Source organism: Danio rerio, chromosome 23 (genome assembly GCF_049306965.1).
Source record: "Danio rerio strain Tuebingen ecotype United States chromosome 23, GRCz12tu, whole genome shotgun sequence".
NCBI lineage: Eukaryota > Metazoa > Chordata > Actinopteri > Cypriniformes > Danionidae > Danio > Danio rerio.
Window position 1 is genome coordinate 5,561,889 of NC_133198.1, and position 21,777 is coordinate 5,583,665.

Here is a 21,777-nt window from a genome sequence, read left to right on the forward strand (position 1 = left end):
AAGGGGGGCCAAAGATTTAAATTCATATATGGGCCATTTAAGGCAAAAATTTGGCACCTATGGCAAAATGTAATCTAAATGTGAGCCTAATGTGGCCCATGTGGAAAATGATCAATTTGACCCAAATGACAGAAGGCAAATGTGGGCCACAGTTGGCATAATAATGGCATAGTCATTTAAGGGTAATCTGGGTCTAAACCTAAAGTGGCTCACACGTGTAGGTGCAAATGTGGCCCAGTTATCTTAAAACATATGTGGGCCAATTTTGGCAAATATTTGGCACAGTAAACTTTTTTCTAATGCAGCCGTTAGCCTAATGTGGCCCAGAGAAGATATGGAAAATGTGGCCCAGTTATCTTAAAACATATGTGGGCCACTTTTGGCGAATATTCGGCAGAGTAAGCTATGGCTAATGTGGATTTGAGCCTATAGTGGCCCAGAGAAGGTATGGCAAATGGGGCCCAGTTATCCTAAAACATATGTGGGCCACTTTTGGCAAATATTTGGCAAAGTTAGCTCTGGCTAATGTGGCTGTGCGCCTAATGCGTCCCAGAGGAGATTTGGCAAATGTGGCCCAGTTATCTTAAAACATATGTGGACCACATTCTCTAAAGTCACCCTCATGGAGAAAAGTGTTTTCTTTAGTTGGGCTCATACCTGTACCTCTTAATATAGTTTTCTTTTGGGCTGCGGTAACTTTTAAAAACTTTGCTTGAAACGTTTGTACATTACAGCAAAGAAAATGAAGTGAGGCACAACCTGTGATGAAATAATATAATTCACTGATGTTTACCAATGTTTAATTCACTATTAGAAGTAATAGGCCAGATCTGGGCCAGAATAAAAGCAAACTGTGGCCCAGAATAGGGTCAGCTCTGGTTTATTTGGTTGAATTCTAATACGTGGTATTCCTTTGGCTTATTTGTGGGCCAGATCAGACAAACAGGAGCGAACTGCCCTAAAGTCATTATACCATTCAGTATGTGGTGCAGATGTAAGTGTCTGCTGTGGGCCGGATCTGGGCAAAAATCAAAGCAAACTGTAGCCTAAAATAGGGTCAGTTCTGGTTCATTTGGTTGAATTTGTGCTGATATGTGATATTGCTATGGTTTATTTGTGGCCCAGATCTGGCAAACAGGAGCGGACCGCCCAAGTGCCATCATTTCATGTGGTATGTGGGCCGGATGAAAGTGTCTGATGAGTGCCGGATTTGAGGCACATGCATTTTGTTAGCTAAATCGCTAGTTGTTGACTTGAAACTAATGAATCACCAATGACCATAGTTTCAGCTAAAAATCTTAATTACAGTTGTTCTATTTTCATTTTTTTTGGGTGAACTTTCCCTTTAAGATAATTCCCTGGCACATTTGGGAGGTTTTAAATCATTAGCATGAATAGTAAGGACTAGGCCAAGATTAGATGGTTTAGCACTGATAAACCCTGCATTATGACTCACCCCAGTGCTTTTGTTAACTCATTGTGGTACACATCAGAGTTTAACATTTGATTGCTCACACAAATGAGCTCATTTGGCTTTGGGGTGTTTTGACCTTTGACCCTCTCTGTAGGAAAGGCTTACTGCTCACATTCTTTTTTCCTGGGCTTGAAGGGGACACGCATTCCTCAACCATGCGGCCTTGTCCACCACCATAATACTCCACCCACGTCTGTCACACGAGCTCTAATCCGCCTCGTAACACACGAGAAAGGTTTGTTTCAACAGCCAGGCATTTTGTCCTTTTGTGGTAGCAGGATCCGTCGACTCTGTAAGGCTTACGTTACCTTACAGAGGCCCTCGGGTCCGCTGTTCTCCCTCTATACGACAAGTCCATTGACTTCCACTGCTTTCACAAAAAGCCCTGCCCCGTACCAGTTGTGATAATCCTGCCAGAACCTCAATGTCAATCTCCGAAAGTGAACCGAGTCTCCTGATATGCCCCCGTCTCTCTCTTCACCACCCCCAGTGCACACAAGTTCACTGGCCGCAATGTATACTTTGACTAGACAGCACGAAAATAGTCTAGCTATCTGATGCGGGCTGGAGAGAACTGCCCTAGTGACTTTGTGGAGTGTGTTTTCACTCGCTCAGAGTTTGCTCTAGACCTTCTACTAAGATGTAAGACAGGATTTATTATCAGATATGAGTAAAATACGAAATGTAAAGCCCATAGCCATACTTTAATTTCAACACGCAGCACATCAAACAATACTTCCTTAATAGTACACATGAACTTGTTTAGAAAATAAATACCCACTTAAAAGATTTAGGCCCAGTTCCAATTGTATTTTTGTACCCCTACCTCTTCCCCTTGACCCTTGAAACAGAGTGTGAAGGGGAAGGGCTTAAAAAAATTTACTTCTAAGAAATGGGACACCACTACAGCAACTGCACACGTCATCATATGTCATCGTGATCTTTTGCTTCATATGACATCAGACGATCGCAACTGCTTTTGGTATTTATTTTCAGTATTTTCTTTTTGGTATTTATTTTCAGTAAATCACTAAAGGCATAAATTATGTTATCTAATGTGGCAATAAGATCGTAACTATACTGCGAATTTACACAGTGGTCATAGTCATCCATGTAAACACACCAAAAACATCATTAACATTATAGCAGCTCACTCCCAGCCAATAGACTTTTCTGACAGGGTATTGTCATCAAGTGACAGAATGTTGTGGGACTGCTATACAACAGTTATTATTAGGGGTTATAGCAAAATTTAGCGCCTTTTATTTTACCGTTTTTTTTTTTTAAGCATAGTGGTAAAACTTGAACATGGTTTGTATTAAAACATGCTTGTTTGTTGTAAAAACTTGCAATAATGACAAAAAAATAGTAATTTTTGGATCTCCTTACTTCCTGGTGCACTTATGCTGCCGTTGTGGCTGGTGTATTCTGGGAAATTTTCTTACCCCTTGGTTTTGAGTGTGGTCCTGAAAAATTTCAGTTGGAATGGGTATCTACCCCTTCCCCTTATCCCTACGCCTTCAAGCTTAAGAGAAATGGGACACCCCTACCACTTCAAGGGGTATGGTAAAGGGGTAGAATTAGAATTGGGCCTTAGTCTTATCCAGTGTCTGCGAACAACTTTTATACTTGGTGTAAAGGTCTGTAGGACCCAACCAGATTCGCCTCAAAGCAAAAAGGCTGCTGGTTCAAGCCTCGGCTGGGTCAGTTGGCGTTTCAGTGTGGAGTTTGCATGTTCTCCCCGCGTTTGCATGGGTTTCCTCTTGGTGCTTCGGTTTCCCCTACATTCCAAAGACTTGCGGTACAGGTGAATTGGGTAGGCTAAATTGTCCATAGTGTATGAGTGTGAATGAGTGTGTATGGATGTTTCCCAGAGATGGGTTGCAGCTGGAAGGGTATCCGCTGCATAAACATATGCTGGATAAGTTGACAGTTCATTCCGCTGTGGTGACCCAAGCTTAATAAAGGGACTAAGCCGAAAAGAAAATGAATGAATGAATGTCCATACAATAGTATTTTTAGGTATGTTATTTAGAACTTTTTTTATGATCACACCAGTGTGATTAGAGAGTTCAGTGTGTCATGTAATCAGCTGCTAAATTCAAATCTGCTTTCATGATGGTTGGTTGGTCATGATGAAATGGTTCATGATGATCCAGAGAAAATGCATGGCGCTTGTAAGAAATCTCAATTAAAGTTAAAATTATCTTCCCAGTACTGGGTAGTGGCTAGGCATTCGCTACGTAATACATATGCCAGAGTTGTTAGCGGTCCACTGTGGAGACTCCTGATAAATCAGGGATTACGCCAAATGAAAATGACTGAATAATGAAATTAAAATTATAGACTTTTATAATCATTAGAATATTAAGTAAAGATCATGTTCCTTGGTGATATTTTGTTATTGTAACAAATCCAACTTTAAACATATCGATTGGATTTGGCCACCTTTAAAGGTGGTTTTCTCATTATTTAGATTATTCTTTAAAACCAATGTAAAATTCCAGATTTAGTAAGATTTCAGGTGATGTACAGTATAAATATCAAATTCAAAAATTTAATTGACAGTCATGTCTTATGGTTTTGAGGTTCAGGGTCACATATGCTCACTATATGTTTTTGCAACATGCCTATTTAGTCCCAGGACACACTGCGAATCCTGAAGGATCAAATGTGATGATGTCCTGATCCTCATCGCCAGCATTTAGCATCTGTTGATGTTCCTCAGAGCTTCATCATTCACTGTGAATCTCCTGCCGCCTTCTTACAGAAAGCAGCTCTGTAGTAATGTTCAGTCTCATCTCACCGTGGGAAGATGGTTAAACAATGTGATGTTCCCATCAGTGTCTGCCGGCCGTAATGAGCCTGATTTGTCATCTTGCACCTGTGTAGTCTTGCCAGGTTTTTATTTGATCAGTCTCAACCTGCAATCATTTTAGTTTATCGTCAGGGCTGTTGGGCTGGAGATGTATCAACGCTGGCACTCAGTAAATTGGCTAATTTGTGGCTCTGTTCATCATTACGTCTGCTTTTATGTTAGTAGTAGCTATTTATTGAACTTGTTGATAGTGTTTTCATGGAGTTTTGATTCAGAAACACGGCACATGAGGTCATCTCAGTTGCACAAGCTCTGCAGATGTGATGATCCTCTGAGGAGAAAACCAAGGAGCAAGGTGGAAAATTTCTATTAGAAATGCCTGACTTTGGTGCAGATTGTTTTAGTGAACATAGTGATGTGTTGTTCAAGTGGGTGATGAAGGTTCAAGTCTGGCTTTTGATATTTTGTATACATTCCATTCTTTATTTTAGAGAAAAAGGAAATGTATGACAAAATGCTGTACTGTAATTTGTATGTGTGTGTGTCTGTGTGTGTGTATATATATATATATATATATATATATATATATATATATACGTGTGTGCATTGGCTTGAGGCCACAGGCCAAGTGCCTTAGTGTCCCACCAGTGATGATATACTGTCATATTGCACTACTACAAGTGTGATATTGCATTTATACAACAGTTCGAGAGTCTCACAAACTCTCTCTCTCTCTCTCTCTCTCTCTCTCTCTATATATATATATATATAGAGGTAAACAAACAACAGCTTATCTTAAGCATTTTATCGATATTTTTACACAGTTGGCGTTAAGAAGAAGCATAGAAATGTTATCCGACTACCATCTAGCAGCTAAATGTGTCTGGAAAAATATTTAAAAGCTTTTATTTCAATAAACCGCGTGGATGTGAATGCGTCTGAATGTTCTGATTGGCTGGAGTAGACGTCTCACATCAGCGTGTTCTAGACGTGCACATACTCTTTCTGGCAACCTTCCTTCTGCTTTCACACTGCGCAGCATTCTGGCAAATTACCAGCAATGTTACAACTAGTCTTTCCGTAAAATAGCCGGTATAATTTTACTGGTATTTTCAAAAAGGGCCTGTTCACACATACAGATCTTTAAAAGGTCTATATGTGTGAAAGGGGCTAATGTTTACTATTAATAAACTATCTATAAAATCTAATAAACAGTCTATAAACTTTTTGAGATCCCCCTACACATTTTCTGTGTGTTTTGTGGAATTTTCAGTGCATTTCTGTATTTGTATGTGCTGTATTTTCATGCATAGCAACCTATAAATACAATAAAAAAGAGACAATTGAAATAAAGAGTTTAATCATTTCCTAATAACCTAGTATTCCTAATCCTAGTAACTGAATGATAAAAATTAAATTAATTCAATAAAATGTATTATAGTTATGGTTAAAAAAATGGTACAGTTTCTTATACCTTAATGCTTTTAAAATCATAAAATTACAGACATTAAAAGCCATGCAAATGATAAATTATAATACAAACTCCTGCGATATGACTCTTGCGAATGATCATATTGCGATATCGATGCTGAAACGATTATTCTGCAGCCCTACAATCAACATAAAAACAGTATATTTAAGATGAACAATATGAATCTACTATTCAAAATGGCAGTGTCACAGTCATAATAATTCTATAACGCTGCTTCTTTTAGAAACGAACAGAAATCTTAATTGACCTTTAATCTATTGACCTGTAGTGTAAGCTTCCAAAATGACTCTCCACTGCTCTGATGAAAAGAGGCTAAAGGTTAAATAAAGGAAAGTGCTGAGGAAAACAGCATGAAAGAACAGACACAGAGACTGTGGATGTTGAGAACTTCTGGGTCAGTAGGACAGGTTTAAGCCTTAGGGCCTTTCCAAAGGTCAGGGTGTGGACGATGACCTTCCATGTTTTAATAAAAGGCCTTAATTTTGGTAAAAGGCATTCAGGTGTTCTCCACTTCAGACAAGTGCTGACCTGAAGTCATATTGGGATCTTCAGTATTTTGCAGATGAGTCTGACTGTCCAACTTGTCTCACTTTCCAACTCATGTGTTTTGACAATTTAGGTGTGTGTTTGTATCTGTTTCAGAACAAGCCCAAACATGTTCTGCAGGCTTGCCAGGGGTTCAGACAGGATCTTCCAATAAAGTCTATACTTACACATACATTTACATACACTTTGCAGTTATTATCCCATACTTCTTATTATTTTTTCTGTGTGTGTGTGTGTGTGTGTGTATATATATATATATATATATATATATATATATATATATATATATATATATATATATATATATATATATTGTAGGCTAAGTCATCCACAGGACTCGACACTTGTTAAAAACTTGCACCACTAAGCTCGCTCGTCTCCCATGGCTCTCAGTTCCACCCATGCTTCCAAGCTGACCAACCACAGAGCTTGCAGGTGTAGTTATTTTATTTTTTAGGTGCACAACAGGGTCCAACTTGACTGTGCGAAAACTGTATTGGACCATTCCCATGCACTTAACGTGGAAGTATATACATCAGCCTAAGGTCTGGTTTATACTTCTGCGTCAAGTGATCGGCATGACCACGACGCATGCAATGTGCGTAGCCGTGCATTTATACTTCTGCGCACTGTTTCTGTTGCTTTGCAATAACACTTCCGAAATGCTAGTTGACAGTTAGGTGTTTATGTTCCTTTGTGTCGAGTTTCTTTACTAGTGTTTTGTTTTTTTACTGAATGCTTTCTTAGTGTACAAGTGGTTCAAACTTGCTCATTTTGAGGCTGGAACTGGCGGACGTGCAACAATTTTAACCATGAGGTAAACACAAAACAAAACTTTCCATCCGGAGGTCCTTCACGGGAGTCCAGACTTGTAAACAATCTCTCCATCGGGCTCTCGGTCCCGCCCATACTCGTCAGCACTACCAAGCCAACCAATCACAGAGCTTGCGATACGTGTCGTTGCAACGCGTAAATACATTTTTTGAGAAGTGCGCTTCAGCAACGCCAAAGGCCACGGCGAGGGCTATGCGTCCATGCGTAGGCCGTGCCGTAGCATACGCGTGCGCTTGACGCAGAAGTATAAATCAGCCCTTGAGAGCCAGGACACAAGTGCCGGTCCAGCTAGTTGGTTTTGATGTGTTCCACACGTTGCTTCTTGACAGGTTAACGTCAGATTGCTTTGGCTTAAGAGAAAGCTCTGATTGGTTATTCAGCAACAAATCCGAGTGTGAGTGTGACATAGTGATGTGACAAAGCAAGTAAACAAATAAAGTCAAGAAAATGTCACTTAAGTTGAGTTTGCAAATTCCGACTTTGTCCCAATGGGGGTCAGGATATGGTACAGCAACATTCTTGTTTTCATTCACTCATTCATTTCACTTCGGCTCAGTCCCTTTAATAATCTGGGGTCGCCACAGCAGAATGAACAGCCAACTTATCCAGCATATTTTTTACACGGCAGATGCCCTTCCAGCTGCAACCCAGTTCTGGGTAAAATTCATACACACTCGTTCACACACATAGATTACGGCCAAGTTTATTCAATTCAACTTTACCGCATGTCTTTGGACTGTGGGGTAAACCAGAGCACCAGGAGAAAACCCACACGAACATGGAGAGAACATGCAAACTCCACACAGAAATGTCAACTGACCCAGCCGGGACTTGAACCAGCAACTCTACCAGTTTTCCTTTCTAGCAGTTTTAGTTGAGGCTAAGAAACAATTAGTAAAGTATGTCAAGTGTGCTAAAAGTTGCCAGATTTGTTTTCTTTCTTTCTAGATTACATTTGTAAACATTAAGGAACTATAACATATGGAATTTCTATTTTATTACATTAAGATTTGTCTGAACATAATACAGGATGTCTTGATGAAAAACTATAAGTTGCCAGTGGACTGACAGAGGACTGGCAACAGTTCTGTGCAAATATCATTTGGATAGCATGTCACCTGTTTTTGATTGGCCACTTGTTTGGTCTTTTCTATGATTGGAGTTTCCAGTCTTTTACTGCGTGCCAAAGTTGACAGGTGTGTGGTGGGGGAGTTGTTAAAAAGCAGGTGGTTTTTGGTCAATGAGCATATACATCTGGTGGAAAGGTGGGTTAACCAGGGTAAAAGGTGGGAGGAAACTGTCAAGGTGAAAAATGATCCATGGAAGAGAGAGAAACTTTAAGGGGTACAGCAAGGAGCTAATCATCATCCTTGCTGACTTCTTTCTACAGGCATCCTGCCAAGTTACCCAAAGAACCAAGTCCAAATGCTCTTGAAATCCTGCAATTAGTTTAGCACTTCAATATGGCTATGTCAACAAGACTGACATAATTGAAGACGAGAGACCAAGCCTGTGTTCACCTTCACACACTAAGTCAGTATATCCCTGAAACATGCAAACATCTTTCACTCTTCATGGTGATCTGTCTCACGAACATATCCCAGCTGGAGCATAAATTGTCCTTTCTGATTTAAGGAGAGGAGTATGAGCCAGAGCCATTACAGGGAGCATTTTTGGGGGAGGGGTGAGGAGGGATAAATGTGTGCGAAGCAAGTTTAATTTCACTCCTGCCTTTTTTCCTGGACACACATTAGAGGAATCTGGGAGCAAATCAGCACTTTTTCTTTGGCACAGCCTCAGTCAGATCTACGAGAATATTTATGCAGACATTGATATGATGTGGAAGTTTAACTGGTTCTTTTTATACTCAGCACTTTGTCAGGGAAATGGTCAGCCTTTAATTTTCCTACCAAAGAAGCAGGTAGATCATTTTAGCTCCTAATGAGACGAAAAGACTTGTCTTTTGCACTTTGAGTGGGTAGCTGTAAAAAGCCTTGTGTTGAAATCTTTGGGATTACTAGTTTTTAAGCATTGACTGGTAGACTTAAAGGAAAATTTTTTGTCCTGTACATCTCCCGGAGAGACACTCAGCTGCATATCTCAGCTTCAACACTAAAGCAAACACACTGGTAACAGTGGCCAAGTTTGTATAGATTTCTTGAAAGTCCCAGGTAGGTCTGATGGTCATGTCTGCAGAACACTGGAACTCCAATAGCAGAATTGGACAGCCCTGACCTATTACCTCATGAACCTTAATACAACAAGTCCACAACAAATGCATAATTTGAGTGTCATTGAGAAACTGGTCTAGTAATCAAAGGTTTGCAAATGTAAGGCCCACAAATGGACAGCCCTTGGGATTGTGCCATTGGATTTTCCCAGGGATTTATTAAGTGCACGATACAATAAGTGACTTTCAAAAAGTGACTAAGTGACCTTAATAGATACATTCATATGGCGTCTTTGTTTCTGATTTGTTATTATATCTGATATATTTTTTCTGCCTCTTTCTCATTCAATTATAAATAGACAGACATACAGACAGACAGACAGACAGACAGACAGACAGATAGATAGATAGATAGATAGATAGATAGATAGATAGATAGATAGATAGATAGATAGATAGATAGATAGATAGATAGATAGATAGATAGATAGATAGATAGATAGATAGATAGATAGATAGATAGATAGATAGATAGATAGATACTGACCTTTTCCTTATCTGCCCTCCTGTCTCTCCAAGCCTCCCTAGAAATACAGCATTTCATTTAGGATCGTAAACACACTATTTGTGGGAAGGTAGTCTTGGGCGATCCGGGGGGTGGGTGGGTGCCCTCTGAAAGCTTTTGACCGGGACTCAGGAGTTCAAGGCTGTTGGGAATGATCCAGAGGGTCTCTCTATCAGTCTTCTCTGGAAGTCTGGAACAGAAGATGTTTGCCCTCTCTTTTACACATGTTCTGTCATTCACTCTCTGGATGTTTTTCTCTCACCCTCACGGCTGTCTGATTGGCTAATCCTCTTTGACATTCGCCTATGTTGTCATTTCATCAGTAATAGATAATTAAATTACACCGAAGAGGCTCTAATTTGTTCTGGTTGGTGCGACAAAACACTGGACATCTCTTATATCATTTTAGTGTCAAGCGTTCACCCCATTCAAACTTTCAAAGTTAGACAGCTTATGCAGGTTTTTAAATAGCATATAGTATGTAGAAATTAACACTGTAAAACCCAACAGTCAACTTTATTAAATGAAATGAGTGTAAGTTACTCAAAGAGTTAAGTTACTCAAAGTTAATTATACTCAATTAAAAGAATTTTGAACTCAGCACTGAAGATAATGAGTTAATTAAATACCTCATTACTATTAAGGTGCGTTTGGGCAGGTGTGAATGCAGCAATCGTACTCGACTGCGAACCAAAAGCGTACCGAGACCTGCTTGAAGAGGTGGTCTCTGTACGGTTTCAAATGAACCCTGGAGTGGTGAGAATATGATGCGAACTAAAACAGGCCCATCCGCAAAAAGTACTGCGCCTTTTGGACTAATCCAGCTGCTGTAGGCCGATGCGCTGTGCATTATGGGATATGGAGGACAAATATTTGTTGACAGCGCTTTACCAAGAGAGAGAGAGAGAGAGAGAGAGAGAGAGGGAAGTGAAAACACTAATTAATGGATCGTTGGTAATATTTCAGCAAGATGACCATGTCGCAGTTTAGCTAAATTAATTCAAGCCCCCTCATGAAGTGACTTGCGATGCATTAAAACATTGTTTTTCAGCCTTGGCCGTGCTTCATTCTCGAAGTGTATAGTTTGTCTAAAGCAGGGATACTATCAGTCAGTGCAGTCGTCCCTCCATTGTAAAAAACGACATTTTGTGTCTGCTGGTTTGTTTACTTGCGGGAATTCATTGGCATTTTCCCGCATATGAATTCTGACCAATCGATAAGCAGTTTAGGAACTATATTCAACAACATCTGGCCAATGAGTGATATGCATTTTGGTTCTTTTCAGCTGGTTCGGACCAAGCCAGCAGTGTGGTTTGAAAACAACGCAAAGACGGCAGAAAATGCAAAAATGTATTATTTATTGCCCTTGGTCCGGAACAAATGAAGTGAACTACAGATGCGAAAGCACCCTTAAAATGTAGCAAGTTCACAGTACTCATATAGATTAGTTTTTGTAACTTAAATGGTTTATAGCAATCAGTTTCCTCATACAGTTTGAGTTGCCTTAACTTATTAGGTTTTACAGTAGTCAGTTGGTTTGAGTTTTCTTCATTTATTGGGTTTCACTGTGCTCAGAATGCCTTGTTTACTCAAATAAATTAGGTTAACGCACTATTCCCGTTAAGCATGTCAATCGCTCAAAACACTCATCTCAGGCCGCTTCATTCACGCAAATCGCGTCATTCCGCAGGATGTCTATTCTCGTCTTTGCATTAACTTAACATGTAAATCACTTGAGCTTGACACTTCTTCCACATCTAGTATGAACGCAGCATTAGGATTAGATTTAGAACTTGGTTTGTTGAAATTTATTTCCTCAAAGTTTGAGTTACTTTACTTTTTGGGTTTTATAGTGTATAAAATAATACTTTATAGCAATTGCTATAGCATAGACTGTTGATTCTGACTGACTGATGAATATTCTAAGAAGCCGATCACACCAAACACACTTTTAAGTTTTGCAAACGCGAGGAACATTGTTGACTTTAAAGGGCCCATGTCCACCAAAATGCTATGTAGACATGCAAGTGTTGTTTTAGGCCGTACTCACACTAGGTACAGTTGCCTCGAACCGGGCCAAAGCACGCTTGTCCCCCCTCCTGTCTACCCCGACGGCCCGCACTCACACCACAAATGGGCCTCGGTACGCTTACGTCATCGCTGCTGCGCTGTTCAGTGAGAAGCGCTCTCTCACTCAGCAGCACAGTAGAGATTTCTCTAGTTATATCGTTTCAGTCGTTTATTATGCAGTGACATGCAGTCAAATATTTCGCCAAACAGTCCTTAGGGATGCGGTGACACGCAGTCAGATATTTCGCCGAACAGATCCGCCACTTTTGACGCTCAAAAACAATCATAATGCTCTCGTGCTGCAGGAATGAGGAGGTCTGCTGAAGCCGCGCAGCAGTTGTGCAGTGAGGAGTTTGCGTTCACTAGACAGTAAGATTGATTAATAAATCCATATGAAACAGCCCCTTAAAAGTCACGTCTCGCTTTCAGTTTCGGGCTTTGGCGCGTTTTGCACTCACACACAAGTGTACCGCCCCAAAGCCCAAGTGAACCGCGCCCAGGCCCATCTCTTCCAACCGGGCCAGGGTCAGCCAAGTGAACCGTGCTTAAACCCGATTCAGCGCACTCACACTTCTCAAACGATCCGGGAAAGGGGCCTGGGCACAGTACGGATGGCATAGTGTGATGCCCTTAAAAATGCTCAATTGCTTCTCCAATTGTCAAAACTTAAAAGAAAAAAAACATTGAGTGTTCATCACTGAGCATAAAGCACATGCTTAGCAGCTGGCTAAGTTGCCTGTGTTTTACAAATCTTCTATTGACAACAACAGAAGGAAAATGCTTAGCTCCCATTTCTGCAGGGCAAAAACATTTTGATGGACACGCACCTTAAGAACATTTTAGTGCACTGCACAATTTATGTTGCTAGGTAACTACTGTATGAGCAATCTTTGTGCTGGAGAGCCAATAGAAAACAATAAAACAAATATTATTAGATGTTTTTTTCAGATAACCACAGAGTTGAATTACTTCCAAAGTAGTTTGTATGCTGAATAATTTCAGCTATTTCACAGCCTAAGATGGGTAACAATAAAATTGGTGCAAAAAACAAAACAGGTTTTAGATGAGATGTAATTAATACTACACACAGAAGTAGTTTGAGGGCAAAAACCTGTCCAATATCTTACAATCATGAGTACACCTTGTGGTACGCCTCAGGTGGGCATTATTTTTTTAATTAATTCAAAATGCCTGTGTACAAATATTCCTTACGGAATTGATTTGCTGCCCTTGCTTTGCTCAACTAGTGGTTTGACTTTAAAATGGGCCTTTCAGTGCTTTACTTAAAACTTATTTTCAAGATTCTGTCATAAGGTTTAGTGGCACTAGTGATCACATAATATACGATAACAGGAATGATTAGTGCTATTTAGATGAGCATGGTTCTTAATTAATATTTGTCTTGTCTTATCGCAGATCTCAACATTTGTTTGCACATTTGCAATGTCTAAACATGTTGTTTGCAGGTGACATGCTTGTATATGAGTCCCCTGGTGTTATATGCAGTTTGGGAGCAGGGTTTTCGTGTTGGGTCCAGGTGGCCTGGCTGTCAGTGAGCGGGGAGCCAGTGGGAGGGTAGGGGTGTCAAGAAAGATTCACAGTTGAAACTTTGCACAGCTGTTCACAAGGTCAGCCCTTTATAAACTGTGATGAAATCCTCTTTATCTCCCTATACCTCTGTTTAAAACCTCCCACATCTTCTTTGGTTCCTGTTCCATTTTCCCATATTGTCATATTAATGTCGTTACACAAACAGACGTATCATTGTACTCGTTTAACAAATCGCTTCTTGTGTAAAAACATTTGTCCACTTAGAGTAGTTTGATCAACGCCCTGACACATGGTGGCCCTATTTTTTTTGCCAAGTCACCACCCGTATCACCTGACTCATCTGTCACTAGCCTTGTCTTTCAATGGTCTATTAATAAACTAATGGTCTCATACGAGGCTTTACACCATACTGTGATATTGCTGGTGGATGCATTGCAGCAATCCCTATGCTTTTCTGTCAATAAAGAGTATTCACTCCCAGCAGCTCTATTTAAGTTATATGTGTGTGTGTGTGTGTGTATATATATATATATATATATATATATATATATATATATATATATATATATATATATATATATATATATATATATATATATATATATATATAGCTATTCATTTGGAAGCTATAATTGACTTGCATTAATGTGCCAACAATAAATTTGTCAATTAATATTTTTTTCAGGAAATCAGACCCATGACCTTGTGGTGTCAACATATTTTGTACTTTCTTTTTTCTGATATGAGTTACAAGTCGTAAGGGTTAATGCATTTTCCATTTTCAGTTCCCACAATTCATTTCATTGACATGCCACAGTCTGTATTTGCAGCACTGAATGTCTATTTTTGTTAATTTAATTATTTATTTTCGTTCTGTGTTTTTTTTCAGGTCGTAATGAATTGATAGCAAGATATATAAAGCTGCGAACTGGAAAAACACGCACACGGAAACAGGTAATTACAAGATAAAGTCAAAAAATATCACCATAATTTTACCATATGTACTTTAATATAAAAATTACATCGTAATAGTAATAATTTATTTTTATCCAATTCAATGGGGATGATTTTATATTGTTTTTATTTATTATTTAATTTATGTGTAATATATTTAATGGGGATGTGTCAGAATTAGTGAAAATGTTTTTTTTTTTTTTTATTCTGTGCACAATAGATAGATAGATGTGGTTGTGTGTTGCTGATGTGGTTGTGTGTTGAAACCAAAGATAAATTTCCACTTGTGGACAATAAAGAAAGTGAAGTAAAAATACTATTATATGTACATAACTATGCACTTTACTATAGTATGATTTAAAAACACTATAGCATTTACTATACATTTTTTTTTCATGTGTTTTTTTCATTTTGTTGTCTTGTTTCTAGTCCAAATATCTAAAAATTCTAATATATTAATGCTCTTATATATTATAATTTTTTTCTGTTTAGTACAGCATATTGTTTGCAGCAAATAACTGAACTGAACAAATATGCCTCATATTTCATTTATTTTTTTTTCTGATCACTAAAATATGATTGACTTCAATTCAATTTAAAAATTAAAATTGCAAAAATAGCTTAGATGTAGATAAGCTAATTTGGCCAAGTAGCTTTTAGCTTAGCTTGCTACATTTCCCAGACAGTCTCTTTTAGTGTGGTTAAGCTACAATTTAAGTAGAATAGCTAGCTTAGCTCACTACAATTTTCAAGTAGCTCGCCCAACACTGTCAAAAAACAAGATTATTTTGCTTACCCCATTGGCAGATTAGTTTGCTTGTTTTAAGGAAAAACTCAGTGAATATTGGCATATTTCTGAAAACAAGACATTTCCAGACATATGGACTAGAAACAAGACAATAATATAATAATATATAAGAAAAACATTTTTTTTGTATTTAGGCTACCAGGTCTGAGGAAGTGACAATATATGTGTTGTTTACAAGTGATCACAGTAAACTTTTGTTTTAACACTGTTAAAAAGTCAGCAGTCTAAAATCACCTGACAGATTTATTGTTCCAGGATATATGTTTTAATGATATGAAATGTGTGTGGGCCTGTTTTGCCTCAGGTATCTAGTCACATACAGGTGTTAGCAAGGAAGAAAATGCGGGAATATCAAGCAGGCATAAAGGTATGACTGTGGCGCCACCTGGTGATTTTTCTCTATTCTCTGTCTCTTTTTTTCCTCTTTGCTCCCTCGCTCCTCTGATGTTCCTCCTGCAGGTGTCTAGTCATCTGCAGGTTCTTGCGCGGAGAAAGTCTCGCGAGATTCAGTCTAAGCTGAAGGTATGAGCTTTGCTGCCGTGTTAAACGTGTGCTTTGGTTTTTCCTCAACTCACCTTCTCGTGACTGTTATAAAAGCCTGTTGTGTTTAGTCTACTAATCATCGCCGTATACAGGCTGAGTTTGAAACAGCAGATTGTGATGAACGAGCAGCATGTGTTCAGTACAATAGCGTCCTCTGGTGTCTGACTGTATATTGCAGCAAATTCTAGTGGTGTTGATAGATGAAATATACTACCCAACTAAACCAAAAAACAAACACTTTTTGTCTATTTATTTGTTTGTTTGTTTGTTTGTTTGCTTGTTTGTTTTCTGCTCTCTCTCTAACCTTTGCCGACCTCCATTACTCAAACATCTTACTGTATTGTAGTTTGTTTGTTTATTTTTTGGTATCTATCTATCTATCTATCTATCTATCTATCTATCTATCTATCTATCTATCTATCTATCTATCTATCTATCTATCTATCTATCTATCTATCTATCTAGTCTTTTTTTTTCATTCAGTTCAGTTTATTATTGCCGGTTTGGTCCTCCATATTTATTTATTTAATTTATTCATCTATTGGTTTGGTCCTCCATACCACTACCAATTTCTTGTTTATTTATTTTATTAAAGTCTCTTGTCTTTGCTTATTTCATTTGTTTGATTTGTTGGTTAGTCAGGAATTTGTTTTTATGTTTGTTTGTTTGTTTTTAAATTTACACAATATACGCTCGCCGGCCAGTTTATTAGGTACACCTGTCCAACTGCTCGTTAACGCAGATTTCTAATCAGCCAATCACATGGAAGAAACTCAACGTATTTAGGCATGTAAACATGGTCAATCAGTCTGTGGCAGTTCAAAACAAGCCTCAGATTAGGGAAGAAAGGTGATTTAAGTGACTTTGAATGTGGTATGGTTGTTGTGTCAGACAGGCTGGTCTTGAGTATTGGAGATATATCCAGCTGCAGACCCGCAGAACCACACACATTTCAGGCACACACAATCTAGGCAAACCATATATGGTGACTAACTCATTTGGAGCATTATCGCCACCTACTGTATTTGACAAATATGCTGATCGAGACCGTCCGTGCTACGATTGCCATTCATTATACTGTGAACAGTTTAGAGTTTCCTATTTCAGTTATTATATCATTATTATTTCGTAATGATCATATTAACATCTCTGCAGTTTCTGAATTCAAATTATGTAAATAAAAATAATTGGTTAAACTCTTCCAGTATGACTTTATTCACGTGTCCACATACACAAAGAAAACATAATAGACCGGCTCATTGTAGGATTAAGTGTAATAAACTAATTTAGGATCTTAATATTTTCATACTTGGTTAAAATTGTTTTGTAGTAAAATAAAAAACAAACAATAATGTGTAGTTAATCATTTAAACAATATATAATATAGTTTATATATTATTTTATCTTATCTGATTATAAACTATTATCTTTTAATAAACCATGGCAACTGCTAGTGATATATATATATATAGTGATATATATATATATATATAGTGATATATATATATATATATATATATATATATATATATATATATATATATATATATATATATATATATATATATATAACTTTTTAAAATTAAATATTAACCGTTAATTTGTTTGTAATGCTAAATTTGTTGCTATAATTATAATTATATAACTTTAATTACCATTTTTTTATGGTTTACAAACAATATATTACTTACTATAAATTACTATAGTATTTAATGTGGGAAATTATTAATAAAAAAGTTACTAGAAAATTAAGCATATAAATACTATTAAATCGCTTGAGTTAAATATAGTGTTATACATTTATCCGTGTAAAAGGAAATAATTGCCTATATTAACCTGCTATTATTTCCTTCATTATAAATGAATCCATTATATACATTAAACCTGTCCAAATTTGATAGTTCAGCAAGGCAAGCAAACGAATATCTGCTATAGTGACTCAGATAATAGTGACTGATCATCTATGATGACTGATGGAAAACTGTTCAGTCTATTTTATTGAATGGCGACTGGAAACAATGTTCCCCATTCGCTCGTCACGATCACCATATTTGAGAATTAGTATACACTATTGCTTATTGTGTACAATATTTATTAGCTGTATATAAAATATAATGCTGATGATTATCCGTCGTAACCATATATGGTTTGCCTAGATTGTGTGTGCCTGAAACGTGTGTGGGTCTGCAGGCCTGCAGCTGGATAATATTGGGAGAATTTCTGAAACTGCTGATCTACTGAAATTTTAACGCACAACCGTCTCTAGGGTTTACAGAATTGCCTAAAAAAGAGAAAATATCCAGTGAGTGGACCAAAATCTCTGAGGAATCTATACCACGAAGGATTAGGGCAGTTCTGAGGGTAAAAGGGGGTCCAACCAGATACCAATAGGGTGTACCTAATAAAGTGGCCGATGAATGTATTTCCTAGAAGAAGAAATCATTGGTTCAACAATGTTTCAAGAATATGAATAATACAGACAAACATATGAAGGAATGTTTGTGTTTTTGCACACTCAACAATCTGGCTTCTAATCTGAGTCTGGTGAAAGAGGAAGTGAACACATGACCTCTTTAAAAATGAGAAACATTGTTTGGTCTTTAAGGGTGTCAGTAGTTTTGACAACAGTGGATGAAATGAATTATTAGCCGTTATTTTCCACTGGATGGTTTAAAGAAGCAGTATTGAGTGAAATGCGGATGCAGCAGTATCTCTGTCTACTGTGATCCTCTCGGTCATTTGAGCAGCTTGACATCTGATCTGTTTGTCTCATCAGCGTTTTTAACAGTTTCTCTTCCTTTCGATTTTAGGCCATGAATTTGGTAAGTGAAGTGCTTTGTGGTCTGCTTTGGCTGCAGAGCTTTATCCGCACACAAACACACCTACAGACGCTCAGCTTTTGCAGATTGATGCTTTAGTTTGCGCACTTCAGTGCTTTTGCTGCTCGTGTCTCACAGTTTGGATGAATTTATCAACCACTACTGCTGTTTTTTTATTTCATTTACGCATTACATCTTTGCTGAAGCTTTAGAATGATTTATTCTGCATCAGATTGTTGCATCACATTATATTTTATTTATTATTTGTTCTGTAATATTAACTGTTTAATTAACTACAGTTGAAGTCAGAATAATTAGCCCCCTCTTAATTTTTTTCTTCTTTTTTAAATATTTCCCAAATGATATTTAACAGATCAGGGAAATGTTCACAGTATGTCTGATAATATTTTTTCTGATGGATAAAGTCTTATTTGTTTTATTTTGGCTAGAATAAAAGCAGTTTTTAATTTTTTAAAACCCATTTTAGGGACAAAATTATGAGCCCCTTTAAGCAAAATATTTTCTCGATAGTCTACAGAACAATCCAACGTTATACAATAACTTGCCTAATTACCCTAACCTGCCTAGTTAACCTAATTAACCTAGTGAAGCTTTTAAATGTCACTTTAAGCTGTATAAAAGTGTCTTGAAAAATATCCAGTCAAATAGTATGTACTGTCATCATGACAAAGATAAAATAAATCAGTTATTAGAAATGAGTTATTAAAACTATTATGTTTAAAAATGTGTTGAAATAATCTTCTCTCCGTTAAACAGAAATTGGGAAAAAATAAACAAGTTGTCTAATAATTCTGGCGGGCTAATAATTCTGACTTCAACTGTATGTGTTTGAAAATAAGATATGAAGTTAACTCTGAAAGAGAAAAAAAAATGTTTGTTTTTTTATGCATTAAACACTTTCTAGAGATTTATACGATTTTATTCTGTGCCAGTTTATTGTATCACATTTTATTTTATTTGTAATAACTCTTTACTCGTGTGTTTAAAATCAAATACAAATAGAGGAAATGCTGTTGATTATATTGGATTTTTAGGAACTAACTTTTTTTTTTTGCTGGATTTCCTTAATGGACACTTTCACACTTCCGTCTCTTTCCTTCTGTTTTATTCTTTGTCTTCTTTCTCTTGACTGTATGGACTGTCTTTACATTCATTGAATATTTATGCTGTTCACATGTTGTGTTAATATTGTATGTTATATATCAATGTTTTTTTTTTTGGGTGGCTGGATTTAAATGCGAGCACAATATTGTGCATGATACTGTGCCTTTAAAAGCATGTGTTTTGCATGTTTGTCTAAAACATAAAGCATGCAGATCTTGCACTAAATTTATATTGCTATAGGGATTTGACTTCATTTATTTAATCGAATATATATTAAAAAACGGAAATATCATGAAATAATAATACCAATTAGAATAAAGTGTTTTTATTTATTATTATTATTTAAATATATAATAAATTATATTTTATTTGATAGTGGAATTTCCAGCATCATGACTCCATCTTCGGTGATCATTCATCATTTACTGATTGTTATCAATGTTAAAAAAACACTACTGCTTATATTTATTTATTTTTACAGCTAAATACAAAATCGAAAAACAAACAAACAAAAAAGAGACGTTTTAACAGTACATTACTGCTTCTCAGAAAAGTTTACATATTGACAATTTTGAAAGTTCCAATTACTATATATTTTTAATATTATACAGTTAAGGTCAGAATTATTAGCCACCTTTTTATTTTTATTTTTTAAATATTTCCCAAATGATGTTTAACAGAGCTAAGAAATTTTCACAGTATGTCTGATAATATTTTTTTTCTTCTGGATAAAGTCTTATTTGTTTTATTTTGGCTAGAATAAAAGCAGATTTTATTTTTAAAAAGACATTTTAAAGTCAAAATGATTAGCCCCTTAAGGCTATATATATATTTTTTTTTTGATAGTTTACAGAACAAACTGATGTCTTCAGATGTCTTTTATTTTAAGACATTTGGTTATTGCTCTTAAACAATTTATGTGTGCTGCATCTTATTTAAAACTTTACAAAACATTCAAAGTTAAATTTTTTTTTTAAATCTGTATACTCTTAAATTACAGCAAGCATTGATTGTAGTGATATGAAACTGTAATGCAGCCAAAACCTACCTGGAAATAACTGCACATCTTCAAATGTTCATCAGCCAATCAGAATCAAGCATTTAACAGCCCTGTGGTCTAAAATGAAATATTGTATTAATAATTGAAAAAAATCATCACAGAACTTAATCTCAGAAGATGTGTATTATGACATATGTGAAGCTTCTTTTAGCCAACTTGAATGTTTTCCCAGTGAACCCATCTCCTAATGCTCCCTCACTTTATCTCAGGATCAGGCTTCAAAAGACAAAGCTCTTCAGAACATGGCGGCTCTGTCCTCAGCTCAGATCGTGTCTGCCAGTGTGATGAAGAGTCAGCTTCCTCCTCTTCCTCAGCACCCATACCCTCCTCCAGCCCGGGTAAGTCACTGTTCACAATTCGCCAGTTCACTCATTCACCATAACCTTCGCACTCACATAAATTCGTTTTTTTATTTTTTTCTGTGCAGTTTTGGCCCGGCCCCATCCCAGGACAGCCTGGACCTTCTCAGGAGTGAGTATTTCAGACCCACATTTGATCTAAGAACAGTACTCCTGCAATGCTGATGTTTCACTGTGTCTCTCCAGCATCAAGCCCTTTGCACCGAGCCCGTACCCTACCCTTCAGCCTCCACCCATATCAAGTAAAGATCCCCAATTTACCAAGTGCAACATATTCGTCTTTGTTATGTAGTAAGAATTGCTAAAATTACCATGGTTTTACTAAAGTAAAACTGTAGTTACAATGGCAGTACTAACCATACTCTGCTTTTAAAAAAACATGGTCTTGATACCAAGGTTTTACTACAGTAATACTATAGTAGGATTAGTAGAAAAACTGTAGGAACCATGACTGTAGTTATGTTTTTTGAACCATGGTATGCACCAAAAACATGGTATCTACAGTTTTACTATAGTACTACTACAGTGTTGCTGCAGTAAAACTATAATTGTGTATATGTATATGCTTTATTTTGTAGTTACAGTGGTT

At 37.0% G+C, this 21,777-nt stretch overlaps 1 protein-coding gene and 1 long non-coding RNA gene across 2 annotated transcripts in view; one reads left to right on the plus strand and one right to left on the minus strand.

Moving 5' to 3' along the window:
* tead3a (TEA domain family member 3 a) overlaps positions 1–21,777 on the plus strand; it is a 58,491-nt gene that overhangs the window by 29,086 nt on the left and 7,628 nt on the right. Inside the window, 5 exon segments of the mRNA NM_001435891.1 lie at positions 14,410–14,474; positions 15,587–15,649; positions 21,039–21,167; positions 21,257–21,300; positions 21,375–21,430. Of these exon segments, the coding sequence (NP_001422820.1) occupies positions 14,410–14,474; positions 15,587–15,649; positions 21,039–21,167; positions 21,257–21,300; positions 21,375–21,430 (357 nt within the window).
* Positions 2,161–20,886, minus strand: LOC141380628 (uncharacterized). The gene is made up of 3 exons (XR_012398957.1): positions 20,818–20,886; positions 9,882–10,089; positions 2,161–4,623 (listed from the first exon to the last, which is right to left on the minus strand). It is a non-coding gene; the product is annotated as an uncharacterized lncRNA (long non-coding RNA).